This window comes from Myodes glareolus, chromosome 2, assembly GCF_982192425.1.
Source record: "Myodes glareolus chromosome 2, mMyoGla1.1, whole genome shotgun sequence".
Lineage (NCBI taxonomy): Eukaryota > Metazoa > Chordata > Mammalia > Rodentia > Cricetidae > Myodes > Myodes glareolus.
Genome location: NC_142027.1, coordinates 87,390,635 through 87,416,966, shown reverse-complemented (window position 1 = coordinate 87,416,966; position 26,332 = coordinate 87,390,635). Strand labels below are relative to the sequence as shown.

Below are 26,332 nucleotides of genomic sequence, written 5' to 3'. Positions count from 1 at the left end.
ATGCTTAGGGTGACGCCTAGAAGTCTGCTCGTCCACGTAAACTGTGAAAAGCTGCAACTCATCCGGCTTTTTATACTACAGCTTTTTATACTCAGAACAGGGCTCCCTAAAAGATAACTGCCTTTAAAAGAATTTTTTTTAGATTTATTTTATGTGTGTAAGTGTTTTGTCTGTACATGTGTGCACCCAGTGTGTGACTGGTGTCCGCGGAGGCCAGAAGAGGACATCACATCCCCCAGAACTGGAGTTCCAGATGGTTGTGAGCCAGCATGTGTTCGCTGGGAATTGAGCTCGGGTCCTCTACGAGAGCAGCCAATGCTTTTAACCTGCTGAGCCAGCTCTCTAGCCCTAGATAACCGTACGTTTGATAAAAGACAAAGAAGGCAGGTTTCCGGAGAATGGGATGGAATTATTCTTGGAGTTTAGCTTCTGCTGTGATCTCTGTAGGCAGAGCGCACACACATAGGACTATCCTTTCAAAGACACCGGGTGTCTTCCCCGCCTATTGAGTGTTTCCTTGTGTAGCATTTGGTAGGCTGGCCTTATGCATAACCCAAGCCAAAAGGACTCATGGGTAAGCTCCAGCAAGTCTCATGTCCGTGCGTCTTAGCTTATAGATTCACTGGAGCATGAATGTCCCAAACGGTCATTTTTTTAAGTTTGTACCATCTTTTTCCCAGGGAGCATATGTAGGGTTTTGCTGTTTGCCCTCAAATAGCGGTAGACCCAGAGCAGAAGAAGTTTTCTTATGCAGTTGTGTTCATCCCCAGGAGTGTAGTTGTGATAGATGAACTCCGTAAACTAAAGGTCCTTTGGGCAATATTGGGGAACCCGAAGGAAGCCCGTGTGCACACTGCCGTGTGTCCGGCAGTCTGTTATTTCTTCCTTTCACGACTGTGGTTAGAGCCCACTGTTCAGCTCGAGAAGTGGTGACCCAGGGTCACACCCAGGAAGGCAGAGCTGCTTCTGATTCCTGTTTGTATCCGTGCCAGAAGAAGTTTCTTACAGAACCCGACCAGCACTAGGGTCTTCTTTGATTAATCGTGACTCATGGTACCACACAAGTTGTATCTTAGTGTCTTGTCAAATGGCAACTAGTAAGATGATCGACTGTCGTCTCCATCTGTCAGCTGTGGATTTTCAGCACAGGGTTTCTCTGTGTAGCCTTGGCTGTCCTGAAACTCACTTTTTTGAGCAGGTTGGCCTTGAACTCACAGAGATCCTCCTGAGCATTGGGATTAAAGGCATGTGACACCACCACCTGACTGACAATTGATTAAATTGTCATCTCAAATGAACAAATGCTTTACTAGTTTTATTAGTATGTATATCTTAGTAAAGCATTTTAGTTTTGTGACTATTATTATATTTAAAAAAATTATTTACCAGTATTTCTGCATGTAATTATAGTAGTCAGGTTCTGGGCACCAGGTCACAATATGACCTGCAGACTCAAGTCACTGAGTAATTTGTTCAGCTCTCACATAATTTTATATGGTTTCCCTGCTGTACTCATAAAAGGAGGTCCACTTATGACCCTTCAGATGACTTTAAAGTGCACACACTTGTCAAACCAAGTATTTGTCCATTTCCCCACCTTTGTGGGATTAATAGTTGGCGTTCTAAAATCACCTCACACGGTAGCAGTGACCGAGAATGGAGGTGGGCGCGGCATGCACAGGCAGAAGGTGTTCCGATTATATAGTATATCCACTACTCTCTGATCTTAGTATTCATCGTCAACTTAAATGTGTTTGGCTTGCATTGATTTGGTGGGACTTCATAAACAGAGATGTTTATGGGAAATTGATAGTGTCGTGGTCTGCTTTAATTTGTATTGATTTGTGTGTGACTTGAAAATATTCCAAGGTAGATCCTGCCAAATTATTGTTTAAACATTGGCATTATTCATTGACATTAATAGACACACAGGGAATTTTTAAACAAACACATGTTTATCATGCCACTGGAGATTGAGATTGCATTTACTAGGCTAGTGCTGTACCATGGACCCAGACTTCCCAGCATGTATGTTCAGTTCTTCTAAAGGCCAAAGTTGGGTGGCAGGATGGCAAGGTTGGCTTGGTGTCAGGGATAGTACCATTTAGGGAACTTTTCACATGTGAGGATGACTGTTTTCCCTCCTTACTTACCTGCCTTACCTACTACCTTCTGGGAGTCTTCCCAGAGCAACAGACCTCCCATCCCCATTGTCTCCTGATACATGTGTCTTTAGGTGATACGCTAGCAGGCCAGACACCGTGGTCCGCCCTCTTCAAGGCTGGGTAGCTAGAACTCTTCAGCAGTGCTGGCTGCTGGGTGAATGGTGGATGGAGGAGGCACGGGTGCTTGATGGCTATGGTAGAATGGATGGAACAAGGATGGATGGGTGCATGTGGGAATAGAGTGTGGATGGATGGAGGAAGGAAAGATGAGTGGGTAGAGTAATGATGGAGGGTAGATGCCCAGATGGAAGAGAGACATAGGAGCAGATGGAGGACGGATAGAGAGACGGATAGGTGGATGGAGGAAGGCTGGATGGATGAATCCAGATAAATATGGATAGATGCGGAAGATGAATGGGTAGGTGATAGATATGTAGACAGACGCATGGATGTGGCTGTCCATGAGTCACCAACGTGTGGCAGAAGTCACAGTGGGGTCAGAGCTGCAAGAATCTGATAGAAGCTGGGCGATGGTGGCATGCTTGGGAGGCAGAGGCGGGTGGATCTCAGTGAGTTCAAGGCCAGTCTGGTCTACAGAGCTAGTTCCGGGACAGCCAGGGCTTTTAACACAGAGAAACCCTGGAGAGGGGGCGGGGGGAGAACAATAAGAATCTGATGCAGATTCTGGGTCTTCCATCCCCTAGCTATAAACTCTTAGCTGAACTTGGTAACATACAGTATTCATCTTTAGTGTTGGGTTGACTTGGAAGATTATGCAGAAGGTGGAGTAGGAGGAGAAAGAAGAAAATACCCTATGCAAATTTTAATGTCAATTGTTTCTATTTCTTGAGAACTTTTTCAATTTAAGCCTGTCTTCAACTGAGCAATGTTTCTCTCATGGACAGGCTGAGCGAGGGTGGGGCTGGGTGTACCCCAGATTACAGATGAGGGGTAGTCCTGACTATAAGAGTGGGCTGAGAGCCACTCGCAACCCTGATGTCTGTCTTCTCCCCAGCTGTGATGGCCTTCCTCTTTGAACTGAAGGACCTGGTAGACCTCATGTCCATTGGCACTCTCCTGGCTTATTCTCTGGTGGCAGCCTGTGTGCTGGTCTTAAGGTATGTATGGCTCTTCTGGTTTCCATCGCAAATCTTAGACAGCCCCATTCTGGCTGTTTTAACACTTCTGACAAGTGGTGTATGAGTTTATGAGGTGTAATGTTCAGGCTATATTAGCTTAATTGGAGACTGCTGAGTAGAAAGTACAACGTGGTCAGTCCCCCCCATGTGTCTCATTGTCATTCCACCCGTGTGCCCCACCCCCTTCCCACACATAAGCCTATCACGTCCTCTATTTCTGTGACTAAATGCTAGAAGGTTAAAGACAAGTCCGCAGCGCCAGCATTGGTCTGAGTCTGGGATCCGAAATTTAAAAGGCTTAGGGCAATGACTTCGGTTGGCCCAGTTGCCGGCATAGATGATCCTGGAGGCTAGCCCCAGATTACGTCAGCAGAATCTAAGGCCTATGAAACTGGGTCAGTATGATGCTTCTGTCCCATGGCGTGGTGTGGTGTAACTTTCAGGGACTCTGGATTCCAGCTGGTTATCTTTTGAGGGCAGTAGCATTAAATTGGCTTTAGAACTATAGGAGCTTGGTTCCATGGTGTCTCACCCACCCGGAGCTTCCCAGAGCATGGGCCTGGGCTCCATCTTCGCTTGGACGTGGAAGAACAGGGATCTGCTCTAAGGATGGCCAGAGGTAGCATTTGTCATGAGAACGTGTATTCACAGCGACCGGTTTTAGCACTCAACCAGAGCTTCCTTCTTTTCTCCTTAGAAGGCAAATAGCTTCATTTTCTTCCAGCACCCAATTTCCATAAAACTTAGGCTGGCCCCTACTAGTGACTTGGCAGGCTCAGCTCACACAAGTTCATGGACCCCTACTTCAGTTCCAGGGGCTCAACACTAATGTGTTCCCTGAGCTCCACCCACTTTCTTAATTGGCCAAATTAGCAGGCATGAGTGAGTCTATGGGAAGAACAGTGAGCTGTCTTGCTGCACGCTCTTCTGGTACTTGGAACTGATTACCCGCAAAGCAGTTCACAAGGTACCCTGCTTTTAAAAGCCGTCAAGAGCCTGTCTGGTTGAGGCAAGGGCCCGCCTTCGTGTAAACATGTCTCATCTCCAGGTAGCTCGTGTCTTGGAAGTCTTGCCACCGTCTTAGTTCTTCACCTGGCTCTGCAGTTACTCTCGGATTTAGAATAGCTTCGTCCAGTTAGGTCATGCAGACAGAGCTTGCCCATCCGCCAGCCTGTGGTCAGCGATTTGCCAGCTTCCTGTAGCAAGTGGAATCCCCGCATTACCGCTTCTTGTCTTTATCCTCACTTTGAGCTCTGGACAATGGTTTGGCGAGAAGGGCCCTAACATTGTCACATCCAAGGGCCACTGCTACTTCCTTGATCAAGAGAACCTCTCTGGGACATTTCACTGGACTGCTTTTCAGTGGTCCCCCCATTGTTACACCCAGAGGGGAACACCAAAGTTGAGTTTTGACACAAAGTAGAAGGACTTGATCTGTCCTTTGTTCTTGTGTTGCTAGAGACCGCTCCGTTCTCTACCCATTTATATCCCAGGCACGTTATCTTTAAAGGTTCATTGAGAACTTAAATTGACATGTGTATATCCTTTTGTTTTGGGGGGGCTGGAGGGGTGGGCAGGGTTTCTTTGTGTAACAGCCTTGGCAGCCTGGAATGTACTCTGTAGACCAGGCTGGCCTCCAACTCAAAGAGATCCACCTGCCTCTGCCTCCTGAGTACTGGGATTAAAAGCATGCGCCTCCACACCAGGCATGTGTGTCTTTTCTTTTCCATTTTGGCTTTTTAAGACAGGGTTTCTCTGTTCTAGTCCTGACTGTCCTGGAACTGGCTCTATATACCAGACTGGCCTTGAACTCAAAGAGCTCCACCTGCAATTTCATTTAGATTTAGTTTTACAATTTTATGTGTATGAGTATTTTGCCTGCATACATCTGTTCCCTACATATGTGCTGGTGCTTGAGGGGTTGATGAGCCACCATGTAGGGCTGGGAATGGAAACAAAAGCAGGTAATAGCACTTGTGCTGTGGGCATGTCATCATAGGTACCAACCAGAACAACCTAACCTGGTATACCAGATGGCCAGAACCACCGACGAGTTAGATCAAGTAGACCAGAATGAGCTGGTCAGTGCCAGTGACTCGCAGACGGGCTTTCTACCAGTACCCGAGAAGTTTTCTCTGAAAACCGTCCTCTCACCTAAGAATATGGAACCATCCAAATTCTCAGGGCTGATTGTGAATGTTTCAGCCAGTCTCCTAGGTAAGAGCTCCCTCCCCTTTTCCCGGGAAGGAGTTTGAGGTCTGTCTTCTCGGTGCCCTGCGACTTCTGGTCCACAGGGATGAGAGTAGGGTTGGGATGGGGAAGAAGGTGGAAAAGATGAGTGATTTTCGTTCTCATTTACCTCATGACCCGGATGCAGTCTCCTTTGGAAAGATTTGGGGAGATCTATGGTATATATGGGGGTTCTTCCCCACTCCGCTTTTTCTCTCTCTTAGCCGTTCTTATCGTCATTGTGTGCATTGTGGCCGTGCTCGCGAGAGAGGCCCTGGCTGAAGGGACGCTGTGGGCGGTCTTTGTGATGACGGGGTCAGTCCTCCTCTGCATGCTCGTGACAGGCATCATCTGGAGGCAGCCTGAGAGCAAAACCAAGCTCTCATTTAAGGTGAGCAAGCCGGTAGGGGATGTACTGATGGGTCGCGGACATTTTCTCCTGGAAAATTGGGCCCTTGTGACTGGCCAATCCTGGGAATTGTGGGGGGTAGCTCTTACCATTTAAGCTTGGGGACCCTCGGAGCATAAAATGTCTTGCTAAGTCAGGGCGTGTCTCTAGAAACAGGAGCCCCTCTGTCTCCCGGTCCTCAGTTAGTGGGGCACACACCTCGTCTCCAAGGGCCTCTTATTAAACGTCCTGATGTCATGGCGTTCCTCGGCTTTTGGAGGTGACTAAGGCAGCTACAGTTTTCAATCTAACCGTGGGGATAAAATGGATGTCCCTCTTCTAGGCTCTTATGAGGAATGGGGGGGGGCGGTTCTGTTGGAAGCGTGCTGTTGAGTTTGCCACCTCTCATCTGATACTGCCTCGTGTCTCTGCAGGTACCCTTTGTCCCCATACTTCCCGTCTTAAGCATCTTCGTGAACGTCTATCTCATGATGCAGCTGGATCAGGGCACCTGGGTCCGGTTCGCAGTGTGGATGCTGCTAGGTACGCGAGGTCGTGGGTCTTGCTGAGCGACACACATTCGGTACCCCAGGGTCGCTTGTAGTCCACTGTGTAGGACTTTCCCTCCTGCTTGAGAGTTCGTGTTGTAGAGCCTGCCTCCTTTCACCTTGGCTAACTCAAAAGCACATGGGTAGTCAGTGGCTTGGCTCTAAAACAACATTGAACTCCTGGTATGTTTGTGGGGCCGCCTTCCCCTTTCAGATACTTTTAATCGGCTGTTTCCCAAGACAGTAATCTCACCAGGCTTGATCTTGAAGTTTAAGAAGCATGAGGTATGAGGGCCAGTTACTCTTAAAGCCCCAATTACCCCAGACAGAAAGTCTAGGCTGCACCTCTTGGTCTGTCCGGACTCTAGGCTCGAACAGTACCTCTCTCTGAGTACCTCGTACAGGGTACCGCTGCGAGCAGGGCAGTGTGCGGTGGGGCATGTTGTCAAGCGGGAGGCTCCTGATGGGATGGCAAGTATCTTGTTTGGGGTTGCCTGCTAGGGGGGTGGCCAGCCTTCCCTAGGGCTGATGGTATGTGGCCCCGCCCTCATTCCGCCACCCCAGGCGTCTAACCTTAGGGCTGGCTGTAGTCGCTGGTTTCAGACCTTTTCATTTAGTGCCTGGGTTGTGGTGCTAGAAGTCCCATCCTGGAGAGGAGCAGTGTCTCTCTGGTACTCTGAAACCACTTAGTGGCAGACAATAGCCCAACATCCTTAGACAATAGCTACTCAGGAAGGCCAATGTGCAACCACCTACATAGCTTTGCCACTGTGCAAGCAGGACACTGTGACTGACCTCACTCCTGGGGCCCTGTGTTTCCTCTACGGGTCTACTTGGGCAGCCCCCTGTGGCTCCTACGCCAGTGTGGGTCTGAAAGCCCTGCCTGCTTTCTTCTCACCTCTGCTCCCCTCTCTACCCGTAGGCTTCAGCATCTACTTCGGTTATGGGCTGTGGCACAGCGAGGAGGCGAACCTGGCTGCTGGCCCAGCAAGGACTCCTGACAGCAACTTGAACCAGTGCAAATGACGCGAAGCCCCACCCACCGAGGTGGCAGCGGTTGAGGGGTGCCCCTAGAGGCCTGGGACCTCACACTCTTCTCCACCCATGCTGTTGGATCCGTCCACATCCCCGGTGTCACCAAAGGTGCTGTGAGCTGGACTGAAGCCTCAGCCACAGCTGACATAACCCAGCCAGACAGCCCTGCAGTCAGTTCCTGAGGTCCTGGTCACTCCCAGACAGCTCCTTGGTCTCATATCCCCATGAACAAAGAAAGCAGCCCTCCTCCCTGCCAGCTGGTTTTGCTGCTGCAGCCCCAGCAGAAGCAAGGTCCCCTTCTCCTCTTTCTTGGAAAGCCGGCCTCCCTCCCTCCCTGGGACCACCCTGGTATTGTTCACGTGCACACTCCCGATCCTTAGAGCGTCTCTCTGTCAGTTCTGACAGCCTACCGGCCACAAGATCCAAGACTAACCCTTTGAGATGGCGTGTCCCCAGCAGTGCTGCCCAACGGCCAATCAGCTGCCGAGTACGTGAAGAGGAGGAACTGACGCTCATCTTACCGCTTCCAGGCTGGGGTGATAGGTCGGGACCTCAGTCCATACAGCCTTTCCTGGCCTCTGTCACGGTGACAGACCCCAGCACGGTATAGGCCATTCATCTTAAGCACGGAAGGTGGAAGACCCCTAGAGGGATCAGTGGTGTCAAGGTGGGAAGGCCGGCTCTGCTCGTGTGGACTAGGGGACATTCTCTAGTTCCTTTCCTGCCTGGCTTTTGGCATCTGTCCTCACTGTCCTGAGTTACTGGAACATGAGGTCTTAGCAGGATTGAGTCAGACTCTCAGGTCGCCTAAGGTTCTTCAGACAGGTGGTAGCTCAATGTGGGCTTGTGACGCTTATTCCGGCCACTGACGCGATCCGTGTGGCCTCTTACATCTAAGGAGGGCTGTGACTCACCCCACCAGATTAAGTTGGGGCTTAATGTTAACTTGGAAAACAGCCAGATAATTACCAAGTGCCATCAGCTCGTGGCTCAAGGCGTGTGGTCTGCACATGACATTGCTATTCTTCTTGTATTCTCTCTCTTTCAAGCGCTGTGGTGGCTTTGCCTGCTGCTGGTGTGATTTCCACCAGGGCCTGGACCTTATGCTTCCTGTGTATGCCTGCATTTCCCCTCCCCCACACCCTCAGCTCTCTGGGTGGGGCATCAGGGACTCTGTGTAGACAAACCAAGGATGGTGAAAATGCCGGTGGATTCTCATTTCAGAGCCATTCAGAGCCAATCCTCCACCCCCCATGTTGAAGTGGGGAAGGCCAGTGTCTTAAACTAATGTAAATGATGTTTTTGAAGCCTAGCTTTCTTTCCTACCTATCTGGCCTTTGAAACAAGTTTGGTGGAAACAGACTGAGTACACCGATGTCTTCCCGGTGCTCTAGAAGGTTCTTGGAAACACAGGACAGCGTGTAGCCCACTTGCTGCAGGCGATAGGTATAGCATTTGCCTAGCATATGCAGGGCCTCAGCTTCTGTCCCCAGGACTCCAGAAAAGTAGGGAGGGCATCTGGGCAGCCAATCCAGGCCCTGGCCACCTTCCGGGTGCTTCGCCTCACAGGCTGTCTGAGAATATTTCAAAGGGAGTATTGTAAGACCCTAAAGGTGGAGTTTCCAAAGATAGGTATTTAAATTTATGTAGATTGGTGCTGTAAAATATTTTTGATAAATATTAACTTATTTTGTTCAGGTCTTGACTATCTGTTGCCTTCTTAGGGCCTGTTAAGTATCTGTCTGATTTTTTTTTCCCTTGTTATTTTTCTACATAGACAAAGATGAAGAGAGTGCCCAGTGAGGTGTCGGGAAAATTATTTTTAACCGTAGTTTTTTTCTTTAGTTTCCTTTTTGGGATAAGGTTTCACTCTGTAGCTGGCCTCGACTTAAGTATTATAGCCCAGGCTAGCCTCTGCCTCAGCCTCCTGATGCTGAGGTTGGAGGTGTAAGCCACCACCACTGCTTACCTGTCACTGCTTTCTGGGTGAAACCTTCTGTCTAAAGCAGCGAAACTGTGTGTTTACATTGACATTTCAGCCTGCAGCTTGTCCCCTACCAAACAGAAGGTGTGCTGAGGGGTTCGATCCACCACCATCTCTCCCGAGGACCTTACTAACGGTGGCAGATCTGCCCTCCATGTCTCACTGTGTGACACAGAAGCACACGCTGGCCCCGGTTTGTGAGCGGCATCCTTTACCCACTTCTTAGTCAGAAAAAGATGCTCAAGGGTGGCTTGCATAGTAAGTTGATTGGCCATTGTGCTTTTCCTGAGAGTGGGTCGTTACCAGGGGAGGCCCAGGAGCCCCAGCACACAGAGTGGTCCCTGGAGGCAGCCCCGCCCATAGAGTGGTCCCTGGAGGGAGCCTCCACTACGTTTCTTGTCACACTACAGTTCCTTTCTCCTGAAAGAAAATGCTCAAGCCCAAAACCAAAACAACACAAGCTGACGACAATCCCTCAAAACCAGGTGGTGTCCGTCTCTTAGCCCCCTACCCACAGAAAGGTCTCATTCTGTTGCCCAGCTTGGCCAGTATTTCCTACCTAGTTGGGACTTAGACATTCTAGAAACGTAGCCCCATGCCTCGTTTATTCCCACCTAGAGTATTCACATTGGAAAGTTTGTACCCTTCCTGTCTCTGGGTCTAAAGTTCATGAAGAAGCCAGTACCCAAGGAGCTCTGCTCAGGAGTGGGGTCCAAGATGTCTCCACCTTCCAGAAGGTGACCCTATGGAAGTGGGGGGGATGTTTTTTATGGAGACACAGGGCCCTCTGTATATGTGTGGAAGTATGCGTACACACCCATGCCCATACCCCATTCCTGCCCGCACCCTACAGCCAGGCCGTTGTGGGTTTACTTTGCAAACAAAGAAAAAGTCGAGTCCTGTCCAGGACACTTCTCTGGAAGATTGCTGGGCTTATACTGTTCTCGGTTGCTCACAGTTCGGTTTTACAGTGGCATCATCTCATACCTCCATCGGACAGCCGTCCAGTCCCCTGAGCTGATGAGCTGGTTTGGACACCATGTCTTGGTGGCCAGAAGTGACTACAGGACTGTGGAGGACATCGGGCTTCTCCACCTGCCCTTAGTGGTCAAGGGTTGGATCCACTCCCTCCTGCACATTTGGCTCAGCCAGTGTGAGCACACCAAGGGAATATGTAATCCACTCCTCCCTGTCTACTGCCTGCTGCTTTTCATGCATAGGGTTGGAAAATTCGTGAGTACGTTTGTACCTCCCCGCTCCCCCCAGGCAGACCTTCTGAACTGGCTAGCGTTTACCGTCCCGCTCTAACGAGGAACTCGTCTAACACAGGATGCAGCCTGGAAGCAGCAGTGTGAGAAACTAGGTTCCTGGGATAAGGGCAGGCATGCCCCACAGGTCCATCCATACCTGTCGGCAAAGTCACGGGCACTGCTGACCTGTGTACCTACCTACAGTGAAAATATTCATGCCTGACTCTCACTGGGGCCCATCCTTTCTGACTTGAATGCCTTATGTCTCCACAGATCCTAAATCTTTTTACTAAGAGCTAACTGTTCTGTTAGCATCCACGCACTAAGGAATCTTAGTGGGGATCGAAGTGCCAGTGTGCCCATCCCTTGGGGTGTTGGTGGTGGGAAAAGAAAGTTTGGGTTCATATCTGGTTGAGCTCCTAGCAAAGGGAGTCGCTGGACAGAGAATGCATGACACATGGGAACTGTTACAGAATTCAAATTCTGAGTTGAATGTATGTTATGTACAGTTATTTTATGTAATTTGAACCTTATGTTTGCTGTCATAATGAGAAGATTGTACATAAGGCTCCTTCTTGGAGGAGAGCAAGCTGTCCAACTCGCTACACTCCTGAGGCCAATTTGGTTGTGGTGGATTTTTATTTTTTTAAAGGCAAAAAATTTACCAACTGGTTTTTACCTCCCTCACTTGAATCCAGTCTTTCTGTACCCACTGCTCCATCTGAGCTGGGGAATATGGTGTGGCCAATGGTTTTTGGGACATAGTGACCAAGGGGGGCCCTCCTGGACCATTCTGTTACATGTGCTGAATGGCTGGCTAAGAAGCCCGGGGGAGATGGAAGATCATATCCAGACATATTCTCAGGGTGCTGGCGTGCCCAGCGGAGCCAGGAAGCAAGGTTTAGGAAGACATATATGGACTAATTTATTGACAAGGGTTACTTTTGTGTTCCTTGCCAAGCTTTTTGAGTTTGGGACTTATTTTCCCATTTGAGAAGTTATAATATATATGTGTGTGTGTATTTAAGATATTTCCTGCTTCGTTTGTGCCTTGCAGCTTGGAAGGGTAAAGGATCACAAAGGGTCATGATACCGATGAGGGTTGGTTTATTATCAAACCGGAATAGTTGTGGTTTCTCCAGGACAATTTTTTTTCCTTCTACTGAACATGGAGCCGTTATTAAAAGTTATGTGTGGTTTTTCATTATGTAAATTGTATATATATTTTGCTTGTTTAAGGTTCTATTTTTCTAATAATCTTCTTGCAGTTTCTTATAACGGTAACGTTTGATTAAGACAGATGCTAACTGTAAATCAAGCTGGTCTCTGCTGGATTCCCATGGTTTAATTCTATTTTATTTTAAGGCCAAGTGCAGGTGTCATCCATGACCTTTTTTAAAAATGTGAAACTTAGGTTTCCCTTCGTTGCTGAAGACATTGTACACTGGCAATCCTCCCCCTCCCGTAAGTCCGTGTTGTAAAATCAAAGCTGTTTTGTGGTACCTTCTCTCAAGCTTTTGCAGATGCTAATAAATCCTGTCTGGCTTCCACGCACACTGTGATCTCGGGTGTCTTAGCAGCTCTTGGCAGGTTCCGGAGCCTGTTCCAGTTTGAAGGGTCAGGGGCCTGCTTGGCACCTTCAGTATCTTCCTTCTGCGTCGCGCACAGCCGGTGGCTATGCTACTATGGCCTCGATTTTTCTAGAAGCCATGTGGGGAAGACTTTAGGCCTGACCTTCTAGATTCTTGCTGTCTCTCCACTTCACCCCTCCAGACTCACCTGGACTTAGGATTGCAGAGTTCGTCAGCCATCCATCTTAAACTAGAGGACGTTGGTCTCAGCAAGATCCCCTCAGCCCACAGGCTGGGCCTAAGATTGCATCTAAGGATGGTTGATATCTGACTCCCTGGTGCTCTAGGGAAGGGCACACTAACCATTCATTCATTTATAGCACAGGAGGCAAGTCCAGCCAATTAGACTTCAGGCCCCTACTTGGAGAACAGTGATTCATAGCCTGGAAGCTAAGCTTTATCCTTGGTGCTTTCCGAGTTGACGGTGGTGGCAGACACCCAGGGGTGTATTTCTGGCGCCAGGCACCAAGTCTGAGTGTCAGGCATATATCTAGAAGGGTGCATATCACATACCTAGTATCTCTTGACTGAAAGTTAAAGTATTGACTGAGCATCCCCGAGACCAAGTCCTCAACACAAAGGAGGTGCATTTGCCTCAGAAGGGAAAGATTAGTGAGGAGAAAGCCATAGCCCATGGGCAAATGCTGGTTTATAAAGGTAAAAAGGGAAACCCTGTGTTAGGATGAGGCATTTAATTTTAGTTAGACATGTTAATTAGGTGAGCCAGAGGGGCTTCTGACTGTTGGATTTCAATACTTATCAACGTAGTATAATAGCTGGACCTTGGTAGTCAGTCTCAAGAGAAGGAAGTAGCCAGATAAGGGAATAGACCTTGGCGGCTAGCTTTAGGAATGTGATCTACTGGATTTTAGCAAGGCAGAGGGAATGGGGGAAAAGGGCGAGGCCTACCAAAGCCATGCCCTAGTGGGCTAGCGTCCCTTCCTTGATGACCTGGGGAAGCAGCTCCCTGAGCTCAGGCAGTGTTGGGGGTACAGGGTGCCTCTACTCTGGTGCAGTTACTGTTGGATACAGCTTATGGGGGTGCAAGAATCAGTCCAGTCCGGCCTCACAACAGTCACCCAGAGAACACCCCCATGCATCCTGGAACCGAAAAATAGGCACAGGTGTCTTGATCCTGATCTTCAGTCAGAAGGAAGCTGTCAGCTAGGCATGGTGGTGCATGCCTTTAATCCCAGCACTTGGGAAGCACAGGCAGGTGAATCTCTGTGAGTTCAAAGCCAGCCTGGTCTATAAAGCAAGTTCCAGGATAGCCAGGATCACACAGAGAAGCCCTGTCTCAAACGCCTGCCTACCTCCTGCTCCCAAACCACTTCTAGTCTGCTTGAATTGAGCTAAATGCAGCGTGGGTCTTGGCTCCTGCAGCTCCTCAGTGTCATCTAGTGGGTGACACTGGGTACTGCGCTCATAGACTTTAAAGGCATGCAAAGGCATCAGCAATTTCCAGAAAATCTTTTCCTTTGTGGGGTCCGGATAGGATGTCCTGTGGGAGCAAACGTCCCTTCACACCATTTGGTTATGAAACACTTCCGGTGATTCGTATCTGTCCCCTCTGGCTCGGTATTCTATGAACTGGAAGAATCTGTATAGCCCCATAGCCCAGAGAGTTGCCTTGTCTGCCAACTACACAGACCTGGGCAGAACATAAGGCTGCAGTGGGCAGGATTGGAAATGGCTGTTGTAGCCTGTCAGCCCTCTCAGTTCACTGAGTTAAGCTTGCCCACCAAGCTAGAAATATAGTCTAAAGAGGCATGTGCACACATGTGCACAGTTAATGCAGACCCCAGAGTGGGCAGGCTTCAGACCCCATCACCATGCATGAGAGCCCGGGGAGGCAGAAGACCATGGTTGTCCATTGGTACCATCCACTAATGCGGCATCTCCTTTGAGAGTGACCTCTGATGCTAACCATAGAGAAGGTGCCATCTGACGAGGTCCTACTAGATGTGATACAGGTAATCTGGGATCGTCAAAGCTCCTTGGTTCAGAAAAGGTGACGAGGGGTTCGAGTCCCAAGTTCCCTCGGCCTGCAGTGAATCAGCCATGGGCGGGAATACAGTTTCCCACAGCTGGTGTCAATCTCATTTCCTGAACATGCCAGGGGCTGGGTCACCACCCAAACCCTTGATAAACACGGGCGGTGGTGCCACACAGGGCGGGGATGAGAACAATGGACACTGGCTACTAAAATGTGGGGACACACTATATCCCTGGAGAAACTTAAGAGTTCGGAACCTGGTGATAAGCCTGGCATCAATCATTAGGTTTCTATCAATAATTTGGGAAGCTTGACTGGCCTTCAGGAGACCCTGGGGGCTTCGTCGTGGGGCCAGGAAGTGCCATGAACCAAGGAACCCCTAGTTACGGTCTCTCTGCCATTCCCACACATTCCGCCAAAATGAATACGGTGAACTGGAAAATTTGGGTCTCCCTCGTGACTCCCTCCAGGCAAGGCCAGCACCTGTGGGACACTGTGGGGTCAGGCTAGGTTGCATACATGGCCATAATCCACAGTGGACGGCTGGTGAGGTGGGAAGAGTGGCTGATTTCAGACGGATGTGTACCTGACCACTTGTGCTGGCTTGGGTAGGAATAAGCCCGTATGATCATGTGCTTGGTTCCCAGTTGGCGGGCTGCTGGGAAAGTACAAACTTTGGACTTGCTGAGTCTGGGAGCAGAGGAGTCGCTAGACTTTTCTTGGTGGCAGTCAACTCTGGCACACCCAGAAAGGGGTATAAAAATACCTTTGCTTCATTGTCCAGCATCTCGAGCCTGAATGGGACATGTCTCCAGTTACACACACCACACAAATATCATGGAAAATTCCTCAGGTTCGTTTTAATAAGCTTTAGAGTTCAACACAAATAGGGAACACAGAAACTGGAGGGGCAGGAAAAAGAATATTGTGCCCCCCTTCAACTAATCCCAGAGTACCAGACCCCCGAGCCCCAGACCCATCCTGACATCACCAGAACCTGGTCCCAGCCCATGGAGAGGGAGTGGGAGCAGGTCAGTAGGACCTCCTGGCTCCATTTAGAGCCTAGCACTGTTTGGTAGGTCTGTCTGTGGCAGGAGGGGAGGACGCAGTGTCCCAGCCTGGGGATGAGGCCAGACACCCATTCCCACGCTTGAGAGGTCTAGATCACAGCAGCATGGAGACAGAAGGATCATGGAAGAGGCACAGCAGCTCGGGCCGCCTGAATCTCAGGACTCAGTTCAAGTGTGGCACCATACGTGAGAGGTGTCTGTGATGGAGAAACAAAGCCAGGGCCATGGGGAAATTGGTTCAAGTGCCCAAGGTCAAGGCTGATTAGGGCAAAAGCTCTAGTCCACCTAGTGAGGGTATATAGCTCTAACATCGCTACCACTTTGACCACAACAGTCTAACATACTGTACCACATTCTATACTCACATCAAAGTCTGTATTGCTGAGGACCCACCATCCGCAGGTGCGGCTGTGGAGGCAGGTCCTAATTTGGAGAGCTAAGCAGCCACCAAACTTACATCTGCAGGTTGGGCCTTCTAAAAGAATAAAGAACTGTGTGTTGAATTGACATGGCATGAGCTACTCTTATGGGGATGCCCAACTCAGTATCCCAGGATCATGCAGAGCCAAAGGCAAAGGACCTGTTTCTTCAGTGTGTCTCTACTGTGGATGTCTCCAGAATGGGCAAGGCCCGTGGAGATTGGCTACAGTCACATGCACCTGAGAGCAGGAAACCCTCCAGACTTGGAGCCGCAGGAGGGATGTAGACCACATTTGCCTCAGTGTTGGCTATGTGTGTCCTTGGACAAGCTGACACCGTCCCCAGGTTCTTTTGTCATAGCTCAATGGCTCTTCTCATCTTGGACATGCTCAAAGGCAGGCCCATGCTTAGGAAGTGAAGGGTCTTTGTCACATACAGGAAATAAAGGTATCATTATCACCACTGTGTTGACTGATAAACTACTTCTGTGGGTCATGCTTCTAATCTTCCATAGCACTACATGAATACCTTTCATGTTCTAATTCTACCATCTTAGAGACAAAGACCAGGCCAGCAGCTGCTGGCCGCTGGCTGCCTGTTACACTGGCGTCCCTTATTTGGGAGAGCCTTCCAGGGCTAAGATGGGACCACAGCCAGGGGCAGCCCAGTGATCCTCCATCAGAAAGGACATTATCTAGCACCTTTAGAACCGGGCCCCCTACCCCCACCCCCAGACTGAAAGGTTGGTTTCTGGAAGCCCTGACTAGAACCCCTGAGCCATCTTTGATGTGTGGTGGTGATGGGGTTGAGTCAAAGAACCAAACTGAAAATGGAGGTGGGAGGGGGAGCATTGCCTATGAAAGCCAATGACAGGAGCCTGCGTCCTTATCTGTGCCTGGTCGAATGTGGCCCCTGTCAGCATTCTTCCTTCATGAGGATGGACCATGCAGGGTATTGCTTTCCTCCAAGTCCATGCTCACCCTCATTACAAAGGTCACACTCCTCCGTGTCTTCCTGAGGATTCAATAATAGCTTAATGATGGACTCGGAGATGCTATTTAGGTGTGGGGTGAGGAGGGAGCTAAACTGGTGTTTCCGAAACGATCATGAATCACTAATGGGAAAAACATCGGCCAAACCACTCGACCCCTCGGTGTTCCCCCCGCCCTGCTACTTTTGTTTCATCCTCTCAGGATGGGCGGAGTCACATCTAAATTCTGCAATGGGATAACAGGGACTCCACCTCAATAGACTAAGAAGCTAATTGCTCCGAAGGTAGTTACTATCCACAAATCGCTGGTGTTTGTGCTAAGCAGGGTACCACTCGGTGGCAGACAGAAATGCTTCTATCTTTTTTTTTTTGTCTTTTTTTCTCCTTCTATTTTGGGTAGAAATATTCCCAGGAAACTAGATAGAAATGCATTTTCATTTCCCAATAATTCTTAGGCACAACTTAGAAAACTGCTGACTGTCACTAAAATATGTCAGCCCATCATGTTATAAAAAATGCAATTCAGAATCTCCACGTGTGTATACCCACGTGTCTGAATATACCCACGCGGCGTACAAGGAGGGTTTTGTGTGTTCCAAACGGAGCTGTTTGTAACCGACCTAAACATCAGCTGTGAAAGCTCATCTGTCAAGAACAATTGGAGTTGTTTCTCTTTTGCCTCTAATTACACTAAAACATTTTGGGACACTGGACTCTGCTGCTTACACCTTTCTAAGCGTCAATACCAGGACGGTCTCACACGGGGGTCAGAGAGGACACTGCCTAAGACGCACATGCAGCTACTGAGCATGCGCACAGGATGGCCGCCAGCACCTGGCCTGCACTCCCTCGGATGGACAGAAGCCTGAGCTCCTGGCGGTGGCAGAGCGATGTCATCTAGGTGTGGTGCCAACTCTGGCTGGAGAGGACGGTCCAGAGGAGGAGCCTCTATACACTGGGGACGTCGGGGACAATTTAATCGGGCTGGTGGGGTCCCCAGTTTGGAGCTTCCAAAGTAGTTCTTCATTGGTTCGGCTCAGTCTCTTCTTTTCCTGGGTCTCTTTCTCCACATATTCCTGGAGGTTAGCATTTTCCTCCGACAGTTGTCTGCATGGGAGAGAATGATGGTCAGGCAGCAGGCCTACCAATGACACTCAAAGCCGGCTGGTGGGCAGAGACTGCTAGAGGGGCACAGGAAAGGCTGCCTTCTAGAGGTAGAGATGGAGATTGTCCGTGGCTATGGTCAGGGTATTGACTGACAGCTGTCAATCAGCCAGGAATAGCTTGCCACTACCTCTTGCCCTGGGTCAATGCCTCTGTGACCAAAGTCATTAGCTCTGCTGTAGAGCTACCTGTCTGCTGGACCACAAGCCCTGGAAAGCAGGATCAAGGTTCTGTTATGTTCTCGACTGGCATTCAGCATGGCACCCAGAAAACAGATGCCTATTTACTGTTTGCTGATAAAGGTGGAAGAAAAGTCAATTGTATGTGTGTGTGTGTGCGTGCGAATGCGCGTGTGCACATATGTCATGATGCTTAAGTTGCTGACTTTGTTGCATGTTTTTAATTAATTTTTTTAACTTTATATGTATAGGTGTTTTGCCTGCATGCATGCATGAGAGCCACTTGTATGCAGTGCCTGTGGAGGCCAGAAGAGGGCGTTGGATTCCCCTGGAACTAGAGTTACAGAGGGTTGTGAGTTGCTATGAGGGTGCCAGGAATTAAACTTGGGTCCTCTTGAAGAGCAACCAGTGATCTTAGCCACCGAATCACCTGTCTAGCCCATTTTGTATTTTTAAAAATGACAGCCTCTTCAAGGAATTAACAGGAAATACAAACACATCTTACAACCAGATGTAACTCCTGACTCATGCCTGCACTTGCTGTCTTAGGAAGGCTATTGGGTATGTGTGGGCATGGGAACGAGTGGCATGTCAGTGAGTGTATAAGCATGCACGTGTGAGTGTTAGTATATGAGTATAGGGGTGTGCATGTGTGTGTCTGTGTCCACAGGAGTGTGTGCACACGAGTGTATGTATATACGCAGGATCATACATCATGGCTGCACAGAGGAGAATGGTCCAGCTGAGTGAGAAAGGACTCAGGCCTGGATCTCACTAGTGTTGTAGAATAATCTTTTTGTACACTGTGAAGACATGTCTTTAACAAGTTGATTGGTTTAGTAAAGAGATGAATGGTCAATAGCTAGGCAGGAAGAGGTTAGGCGGGACTTCCGGGAGAGAGAGGAAGAGAAGACGAATCTAGGCATAGGAGAGATGCCAGAGGACTTGGAGAGGAAACAGGAGGTGCGAGGTGAAAGATAGGTAAAAAGTCATGAGGCAAAAATGTAGATTAATATAAATGGATTAATTTAAGTTATAAGAGCTAGTGGGACAAGCCTAAGCTACAGGCTGAGCTTTCACAATTAATTATAAGTCTCCATGTCATTTTGTTGGGAGCTGGGTGGCGGGACAGAAAGAGACTCATGACACACTAACCTTGCTAACTTAGCCCTGCTGAACAGAACAGCCTACAGCTGGCCTCCAAGTCCTGCTTTCACCCGACTCTGAGCTGGGGTCAAGGGTAACTCCCAATCCTTCCTTGGAAGTAAGGCTGCTGACAGAGGATCCTCAGAAAGAGACTCATGACACACTAACCTTGCTAACTTAGCCCTGCTGAACAGAACAGCCTACAGCTGGCCTCCAAGCCCTGCTTTCACCCGACTCTGAGCTGGGGTCAAGGGTAACTCCCAATCCTTCCTTGGAAGTAAGGCTGCTGACAGAGGATCCTGTAGCGACAAACTGACCTGAGCTTCTGGAATCTTGGTGGTGTCACCTAGCCATGATTCTTTCTAGCCTTGCTGATTAGCCCTCTCCTAATCTCCAGGAAGCAATCACAGCATTTGCTGTGACTGTGGTCTACACTCTCTTGTCCCAGGGAATGCCGAAGGATGTAACACATAGCCAGGATGTGTTCTAAGGGGGCACAGCCATGTGCTTTCCTTCTGATCGTTTGAGAGGCGCCAGATTACTCAGGCTGGACACAGGGAGATGCAGATGTTCAAGGAAAGCCATCTGAGCAAGACATGTCATCAGAAGCCAGGCGCGCTCACTCACCTGGTAACAACCGTGTTCTGATCAATCCTTGCTTTGAGGTCTTCGTTCTGCTGCTGAAGAACTTGGATCTTTTCCTCCAGAATGATGTTCTTCTCCACCTAGGAGAGGAACACTACTGAAGGACTCCCGCAGGCCAGCGGCAAGGCAGTGGCCCTGGCTTCGACAGGCCTTTGGGGGGTTGCCAGGAACAGTTCTTCACTGTTCTCCACAGTGGCCTTGTGGGCAGAAAGTCAAGTGAGATGAATAAGGGACCAACGTCTCACGTTTCAGAACAGAAAATACCCGAGTGCAATGTAGGTATAAAAAAATCAGTGTGCAGTACACATCTCAGATGTGTGTGTGTGTGTGTGTGTGTGTGTGTGTGTGTGTGTGTGTGTGTATGAGAGAGAGAGAGAGAGAGAGAGAGAGAAGAGAGTGCTAGTTCCAGTTAAACAATTTGTTTTTTTGGTTTTTTTTTTTTTTTTTTTTGGTTGTTGCTTTTGTTTTTGCAGTGAATGTTCCAGGTCACTGTCATGGTCAGAGACAAGCTGTGGATACCACCAGAGCCTTGTTTGACCAGCGAGTCCAGTGCCATCTGTAGCGAATCACTGTCTCTTGCCAAGTGTGAACACTGCGCTACTCAAGAGCTTCTGAATGAACAGAGCTGGAGAGCCACATATTGCGGGCATCCTTTTTCCTTTCCAGACAGAAACACAAAGCAAAGAAGCCTAGAAGCCTTAGGGCTCTTATTTGTCATGAAAGATACAGAAGCAGAGGTCAATTTTAAAAACAGGGAGGAAGTCTTGGCGTCCTATTGGGAAAGCCTGTGGTGGCTGCTGTTCTCCACTTCATGACGTCTGTCTGTCACTAGGGGATATGCTTTCATTCTACGTTTAGATTTTTCTTTTTCTTTTTCTTTTCTTTTTTTTTGAAGTATGGTTCACTTTGTAGCCCATGTTGTCTGGAACTTGTCATGTGACTAAGGCCATCCTGGAACACATGGCAATCTTCCTGCTTTAGCCTCCTAGCTGCTATAATGACTGGTGTGAGCCCCTTGGCCTGGACTGTCTTGTGAAAGAGGGGAACACACTGACGGTTCACATAGCTAATCTTTATAGAAAACTGCCGCTTGCCTATGACTAGGGCTTGGCATCCACGCCAAGGCCTGGGGCAAGGCACCCGATCCTGCCTTCATCTTTATTCCCAGGAAGCAGAAAGTAGATTCCTGGGACAGGAAGACATGTAGGCCTCCTGCAAAGCCAGATCATGGCTGAACATAGCCAGATCAGCCCAGGGGCTTGCAGGTGAGCCTATGCAGACAGTCCAGTCACCAAGAGGAAGATGGGTGGCTGTTTGAGGGTCACCCTGGCTGGGATACAAGGCAAGATCAGGTCAGTGCATCCCCTAAGGTCTGCGGTAGGCGCTGGGTTGCTGAAATGAGCCACGTGGCCTCCACCGCCTAGGACCGTGGTAACGTCCCATTGTCTAGCATGCACCTACGCAACAAGAGATACCTGCAGATAGAGAGCAAGGCGTGGACCAAATGCAGCAGCTGCTGCTGGGCCAGCTCCTGATTTGGGTAAATCAGTTGCAAAGAATGTTCCAGAGACGAATGTTCCAGGATGAGGTGTCCAGGAACTAACTCTTCGAAGCTGAATGTGTGGCACACACCTGTAATCTCAGTACCCAGGTGGTGAAGGCAGGTGGATAACAAGTTTCAGACCAGCATGGACTACACAGCAAGACCCTAGCTGGAAAAACAAAACAAAAACAAACAACAACAAAAAAACCTGTTCACTGGAAGTGGGCTATAAAACATTGTAAAAGGCAAAATATGGTGTGTGTGTCTGTGTGTGTGTGTGCACGGATGTATGATGGGGTATCAAGATACACCTCTGAGAAGTGTTAATGTAGAAGGAACATAACTTTTTGTCTGGGAGGGGTTTGATTTTTCTGTGTAGCTCTGGCTGTCCTGGAACTCACTCTGTAGACCAGGCTGGCCTTGAACTCACAGAGGTCCACCTGCCTCTGCCTCAGAGTGCAGAGATTAAAGGTGGGTCACTGCCTGGCTGGAATATATATTTTAATTTCCTTGTTTTTGTTTACCTTACTTTATAATTTTCTACAATGTGTACATTCTCTCTTCCTTTTTATAGTAGCAAATAATTATTTTAAAATAATAAACAAAGGGGGCTGGGGCTGGGGAGATGGCTCAGCCAATAAAAACAAGTATGACTTTGTGGGCCTAAATTTGTTTCCCAACACACATGACTATCTGTAACTCAAGCTCCAAGGGATCTGATGCTCTCTTCTGGCCTCAGTAGGTATTACATTCACATGTACATACCCACACACAGTCATGCACATAAATATGTAATTTAAAAATAAACATGAAAAAAATAATAAAGAAAAAATTAATAAACTATGGCTTTGGGCCAATTTTCTATTGAAGTCTGACTCTTACACAGGTCTGTATCTCTACACTGTGAATTTCTCTTAGGAGCACTAGCTCTTACCTGGGTCTTGGGCCTCTAGGAGGGGACAAGACATGGCCCTGTTTACCCCTAGGGGTTTCCCTGGGCTAGTTCCCAGGGACCAAGCTGAGGACTGAGGTACAGAGACTTTGTTATGAACAGGATGCTCCTGTCCCCCCAAGACAGCTATGCTGATGCCCACTCCCTGAGGTGACAGTACCAGGGAGCGACTGACTCTGAAAGGTGGACCCGCATGACTGCTATCTCTGCTCCTTCTGTCATGCGAGGATGTGGGAACATTCCACCAGGGTTGCCACGGGGCCTCAGCCACTCACAGGCTGGGTGCAACTGTCCCTTTCTGAGGCTTCTCGTCTGGGCTCACGGCAGCACCCACTGCCCAGGTGAGCTACTGGAAAGGGAGGACAGAGCTTTGCCCAGGCCTGGGACACAGCAGTGCTGAACAGTTCCTGCTGCGGCCTTGGTGGTGGAAGGGTGTGGCAGAGACTGGTGAGGTGACAAAAGGAGGCTCCTGGGACTGCTGTCAGGAGCCCTGGCTGTGTGAGAAGGTTTCCAGGCTCACTGTGAGTTTCCGGTTCACCTGTGAGCAACAGGCAGGGAGGGGCATGCCCCACTGAGCACTGTCATGGCAGGACACTGAGAGTCACAGCCGTTGGTCTCCGGAGCAAGAGCGACTCACCAGCTTCTCCAGCTCTAGAATTTTCTTCTCCTGCAGGTGGATTTGCTGGTTCTTCATCTCCAACACCTGCTTCAGGCTCTGCATGTCTTCTTCCAGGTGCTGATAGGGAGCCAATGCAATCTACAGGGGCAGAGAGGGTGCGCCTTAGGACAGCGTCCTGGCACAGCCCGCTGGGACCCACGGCTATGCATAGGCTCAGTGTGGTGTTTCCATGCTCCCCCAGTGTGTGCCCACGGTATCTGGAGGGAGCAGGTGCCAGCGCCTCCGATGGGGAATTCCTGGGCTAGCACAGGCTCTGAACAGTCTTCCAGGGGACTTGATTCACAGGGCTCTGGGGCCTCACATGTCCCACCTGTGCCTGTGAGTAGTTCCATAAGTTCATGCATAGGAGATAAGCCAAGCAAAGCAGTGTGGATGGAAGAGATCTCACCTGGCCCCATCCCTAGATGAAGAGCTATGGGCATCCAATGGCTATGGAAGGAGGGAGAATCAGTCTTCTCCAGGGACAAGCCCCCTGACAGGTCATCCAAACCCAATCACATGTGCATATGAGCAACACTAGATGGACTCCGTAGTTTCTGTCTGTCTGTCTGTCTGTCTGTCTGTCTGTCTGTCTGTCTGTGTGTATGTCACAATAACAATCAAAGAAGAGGTCATGAAGTTGAGGGGGTCATGGAGGAGTTTGAGGGGAAAGAGTGTGGATTTAATGAAGTAAATACAGTACTCAGGTATGAAGCCTAAATGTTGAAGGACATTTACCATGCTTCATTGTATTAAAGATACTCTCCTCTATTTTAAAAGCCATATATGAGAATGACATGTTAGGGTCGGTGGATGTAAGCAGTAAAAAGGCAGGACCTTGGTTGGAATTGGAATTTCAGGTAGAAAACTTTGAAAAAAATTCAAGCCAGCTGTGGCAGTTTGGGCTTGTAATCCTAGCCCCTCAAAGAGGCAGAGACAGAGAGGTGGGTGGAAAATTCAAAGCCAACCTAGGCAATTTCATGAGACTCTGTCTCTAAATGGGAAAGAGGGGGAGGGGGCTGGGGATTTGGTTCAGTGGTAGAGCACTTGAAGCCCTATGACAGCACAGGATAAAAAACAGCATAGTATTTCAGGAGAAGATGCTCATCCTCAACCTTCGCCTCTTTCCAACACTGCATCAGACGGCAGGAGGTGAGCCAGTTATTCTTAAAAAAAGTTAACCTCTGACCTCATAACTCACATCTTAGCTGATCCTGTCCTGCGCCAGCCTAAAACGGTGTGGGCTGTCTCCAGCCAGAGAGGAGCTTATACCATAGGCACCCAGGGACCCTGCCTGACGAATGCTGTGGGTTTTGGCAGAAATAGCAGGCTGCTGGAGAAACCTATGGTTACGGTCTGTCTCGGGGAGAAATGCTGACAGGCACCGGGTACACATCTTAATGCCGTTGGGACCAGCACCCTCTGCAGCAGCAGCTTCAGTGTGGAGGCCTAGGCAAGTGTGGAGGTCCCTAGGCAAGACTGCAGGGGAAGCCAGTTCATGTCCCCACCCACTAGGAGGCCCAGGTAGTCATGACTACCTCCAGCTGCTCTTCCGTGGTTTTCCGTAGGGCTTCCTCAAAGCGCTGGGCTCTGTCCCGCAGAGATTGGCTCTGAAACGTCAGCAGGTCCACCTGGTCCTGCAAGCGACAACAAGAGATGTCCCCCCCGATGGGTTGGGCAGCAGGGGGCAGGTCAGTTTTTAACACCCTGATACAAGTTGGGAAGAGAGAATTTCAATTGGACTGCCTCCATTGAATTGCATGGTATTTTCTCTATTGGTGATGAACAGGGACGGGCCCCGCCCACTGTGGGCGGAGCCATCCCTAGGCGGCTGATTCTGGGCTGTGTAAGAAAGGCAGTAGAGCAGTACTACTTCAAGGTCTCTGCATCAGTTCCTGCCTCCAGCTTTCTGCCTTGAGCTCCTGTCTCAGCGTCCCTCGATGACGGGCTGTAACCTGTCAGCCAAATAAACCTTTTCCTCCGCAAGATGCTTTGGGTCAGTGTTTTATCATAGCAACAGAAAGCCGACTAGACCATGGAACAGAGGACCTGCTGCTCTTCCCCAGGATCCTCTCATTCCAGGCTCACTGCTGCCCTCAACGCATCTTCCTGACTTCGGGGCTGGGCTGTTCTATGAGGGGAGCCACCCCTTCTCCTCCAGCTTAGTTCTCTCCCCACTAGACCAGCAAGCAGCCCCGCCTTGTGGCAGCAGTCTGTGTGTGCAGAAAGAATGAAGATATACATGCCTACGGTACACTGGGCTCCTATTGAGCTTCAGAGCAAATGTGGCTAAGAAGATCCTCTCAGCCACGGTGACAGTGATGTCACCACAGCACAAGAAGGGTGCTTGCCGGTGGCTCTGAACTCTCTGTGACTAAACAGCACCACTTTCCACAAGTCCCCCTAATGGCTCCATTTCTGCTGGGTTAAAACACAGGGAGGGGCCAAGGGCTCTGTGAACTCTTCGGCAAGAGACACGACTCAGTCAGTGATCAGAAAGAGCTGGGGCTCGCAAGTGAGGTGACTTTGCACGACAGCCCCATGTGTGTGCCAGCCCACAGGGCTACTTCCTTCCTTCACCGTGGCAGAGAGCCTCGGTTTCCCCACTTCCCCGGGGAAGGTTCCTTTTCCTCTCTTTTCTTTCTTCCAGTTACTTGCCTTTAATTTTTAAGAAGCAAATTCCCCATATTGCCATTAAAAGCATATGCGGACAATATGGATGCCAGTGGGAGTTTGCGTTCACATGAGCTAAGGAGTCGAAATGTCAGTTTCGAAGAAGCTATGCCACCATTGCGTTCACCTTCCAGAATGGACTATAAAATTTCTGGTGTTATCTGACTCCCTTACCATACTTCTTAGGAGTTACCTAAGGATCTCTCTCTCTCTCTCTCTCTCTCTCTCTCTCTCTCTCTCTCTGTCTCTCTCTCTCTCTCTCTATAGTTTTTCAAGACAGGGTTTCCCTGTGTAACAGTCCTGGCTTGTCTTGGAACTCACTCCATAGACCAGACTGACCTTGAACTCACATAGATCTGCCTGCCTCTGCCTCCTGAGTGCTGGGATTAAAGGCGTGTGCCACTGCCACCCGGCAGGAAATATCTCTTGTAAGCCTCTTTCCCACCATTTAAAATCAAAACAACACAAAATACTAAACAATCACTACTCAGATGGATCTAAACCATCCAACTGACATCTCCCTGCC

At 49.3% G+C, this 26,332-nt stretch overlaps 2 protein-coding genes across 8 annotated transcripts in view; one reads left to right on the top strand and one right to left on the bottom strand.

Annotated features, from left to right (window-relative positions):
• Positions 1–12,292, top strand: part of Slc7a1 (solute carrier family 7 member 1) — a 67,222-nt gene extending 54,930 nt beyond the window's left edge. For all 3 annotated transcript variants that reach the window (XM_087902649.1, XM_087902646.1, XM_087902647.1), the window contains exons 9-13: positions 3,181–3,283; positions 5,304–5,521; positions 5,758–5,924; positions 6,356–6,464; positions 7,392–12,292. In XM_087902649.1, coding sequence (XP_087758775.1) covers positions 3,181–3,283; positions 5,304–5,521; positions 5,758–5,924; positions 6,356–6,464; positions 7,392–7,495 — 701 coding nt within the window. In that variant the 3' untranslated portion in view covers positions 7,496–12,292. The remainder of the gene's footprint in view (positions 1–3,180; positions 3,284–5,303; positions 5,522–5,757; positions 5,925–6,355; positions 6,465–7,391) is intronic.
• A 2,908-nt stretch (positions 12,293–15,200) lies between these two features.
• Mtus2 (microtubule associated scaffold protein 2) overlaps positions 15,201–26,332 on the bottom strand; it is a 372,456-nt gene continuing 361,324 nt past the window's right edge. For all 5 annotated transcript variants that reach the window (XM_085685182.2, XM_048418727.3, XM_085685184.2 and 2 more), the window contains 4 exons: positions 24,672–24,770; positions 23,113–23,232; positions 19,963–20,060; positions 15,201–17,953 (listed from right to left, as the gene is read on the bottom strand). In XM_085685182.2, the coding sequence (XP_085541308.2) occupies positions 17,740–17,953; positions 19,963–20,060; positions 23,113–23,232; positions 24,672–24,770 (531 nt within the window). In that variant the 3' untranslated portion in view covers positions 15,201–17,739. The remainder of the gene's footprint in view (positions 17,954–19,962; positions 20,061–23,112; positions 23,233–24,671; positions 24,771–26,332) is intronic.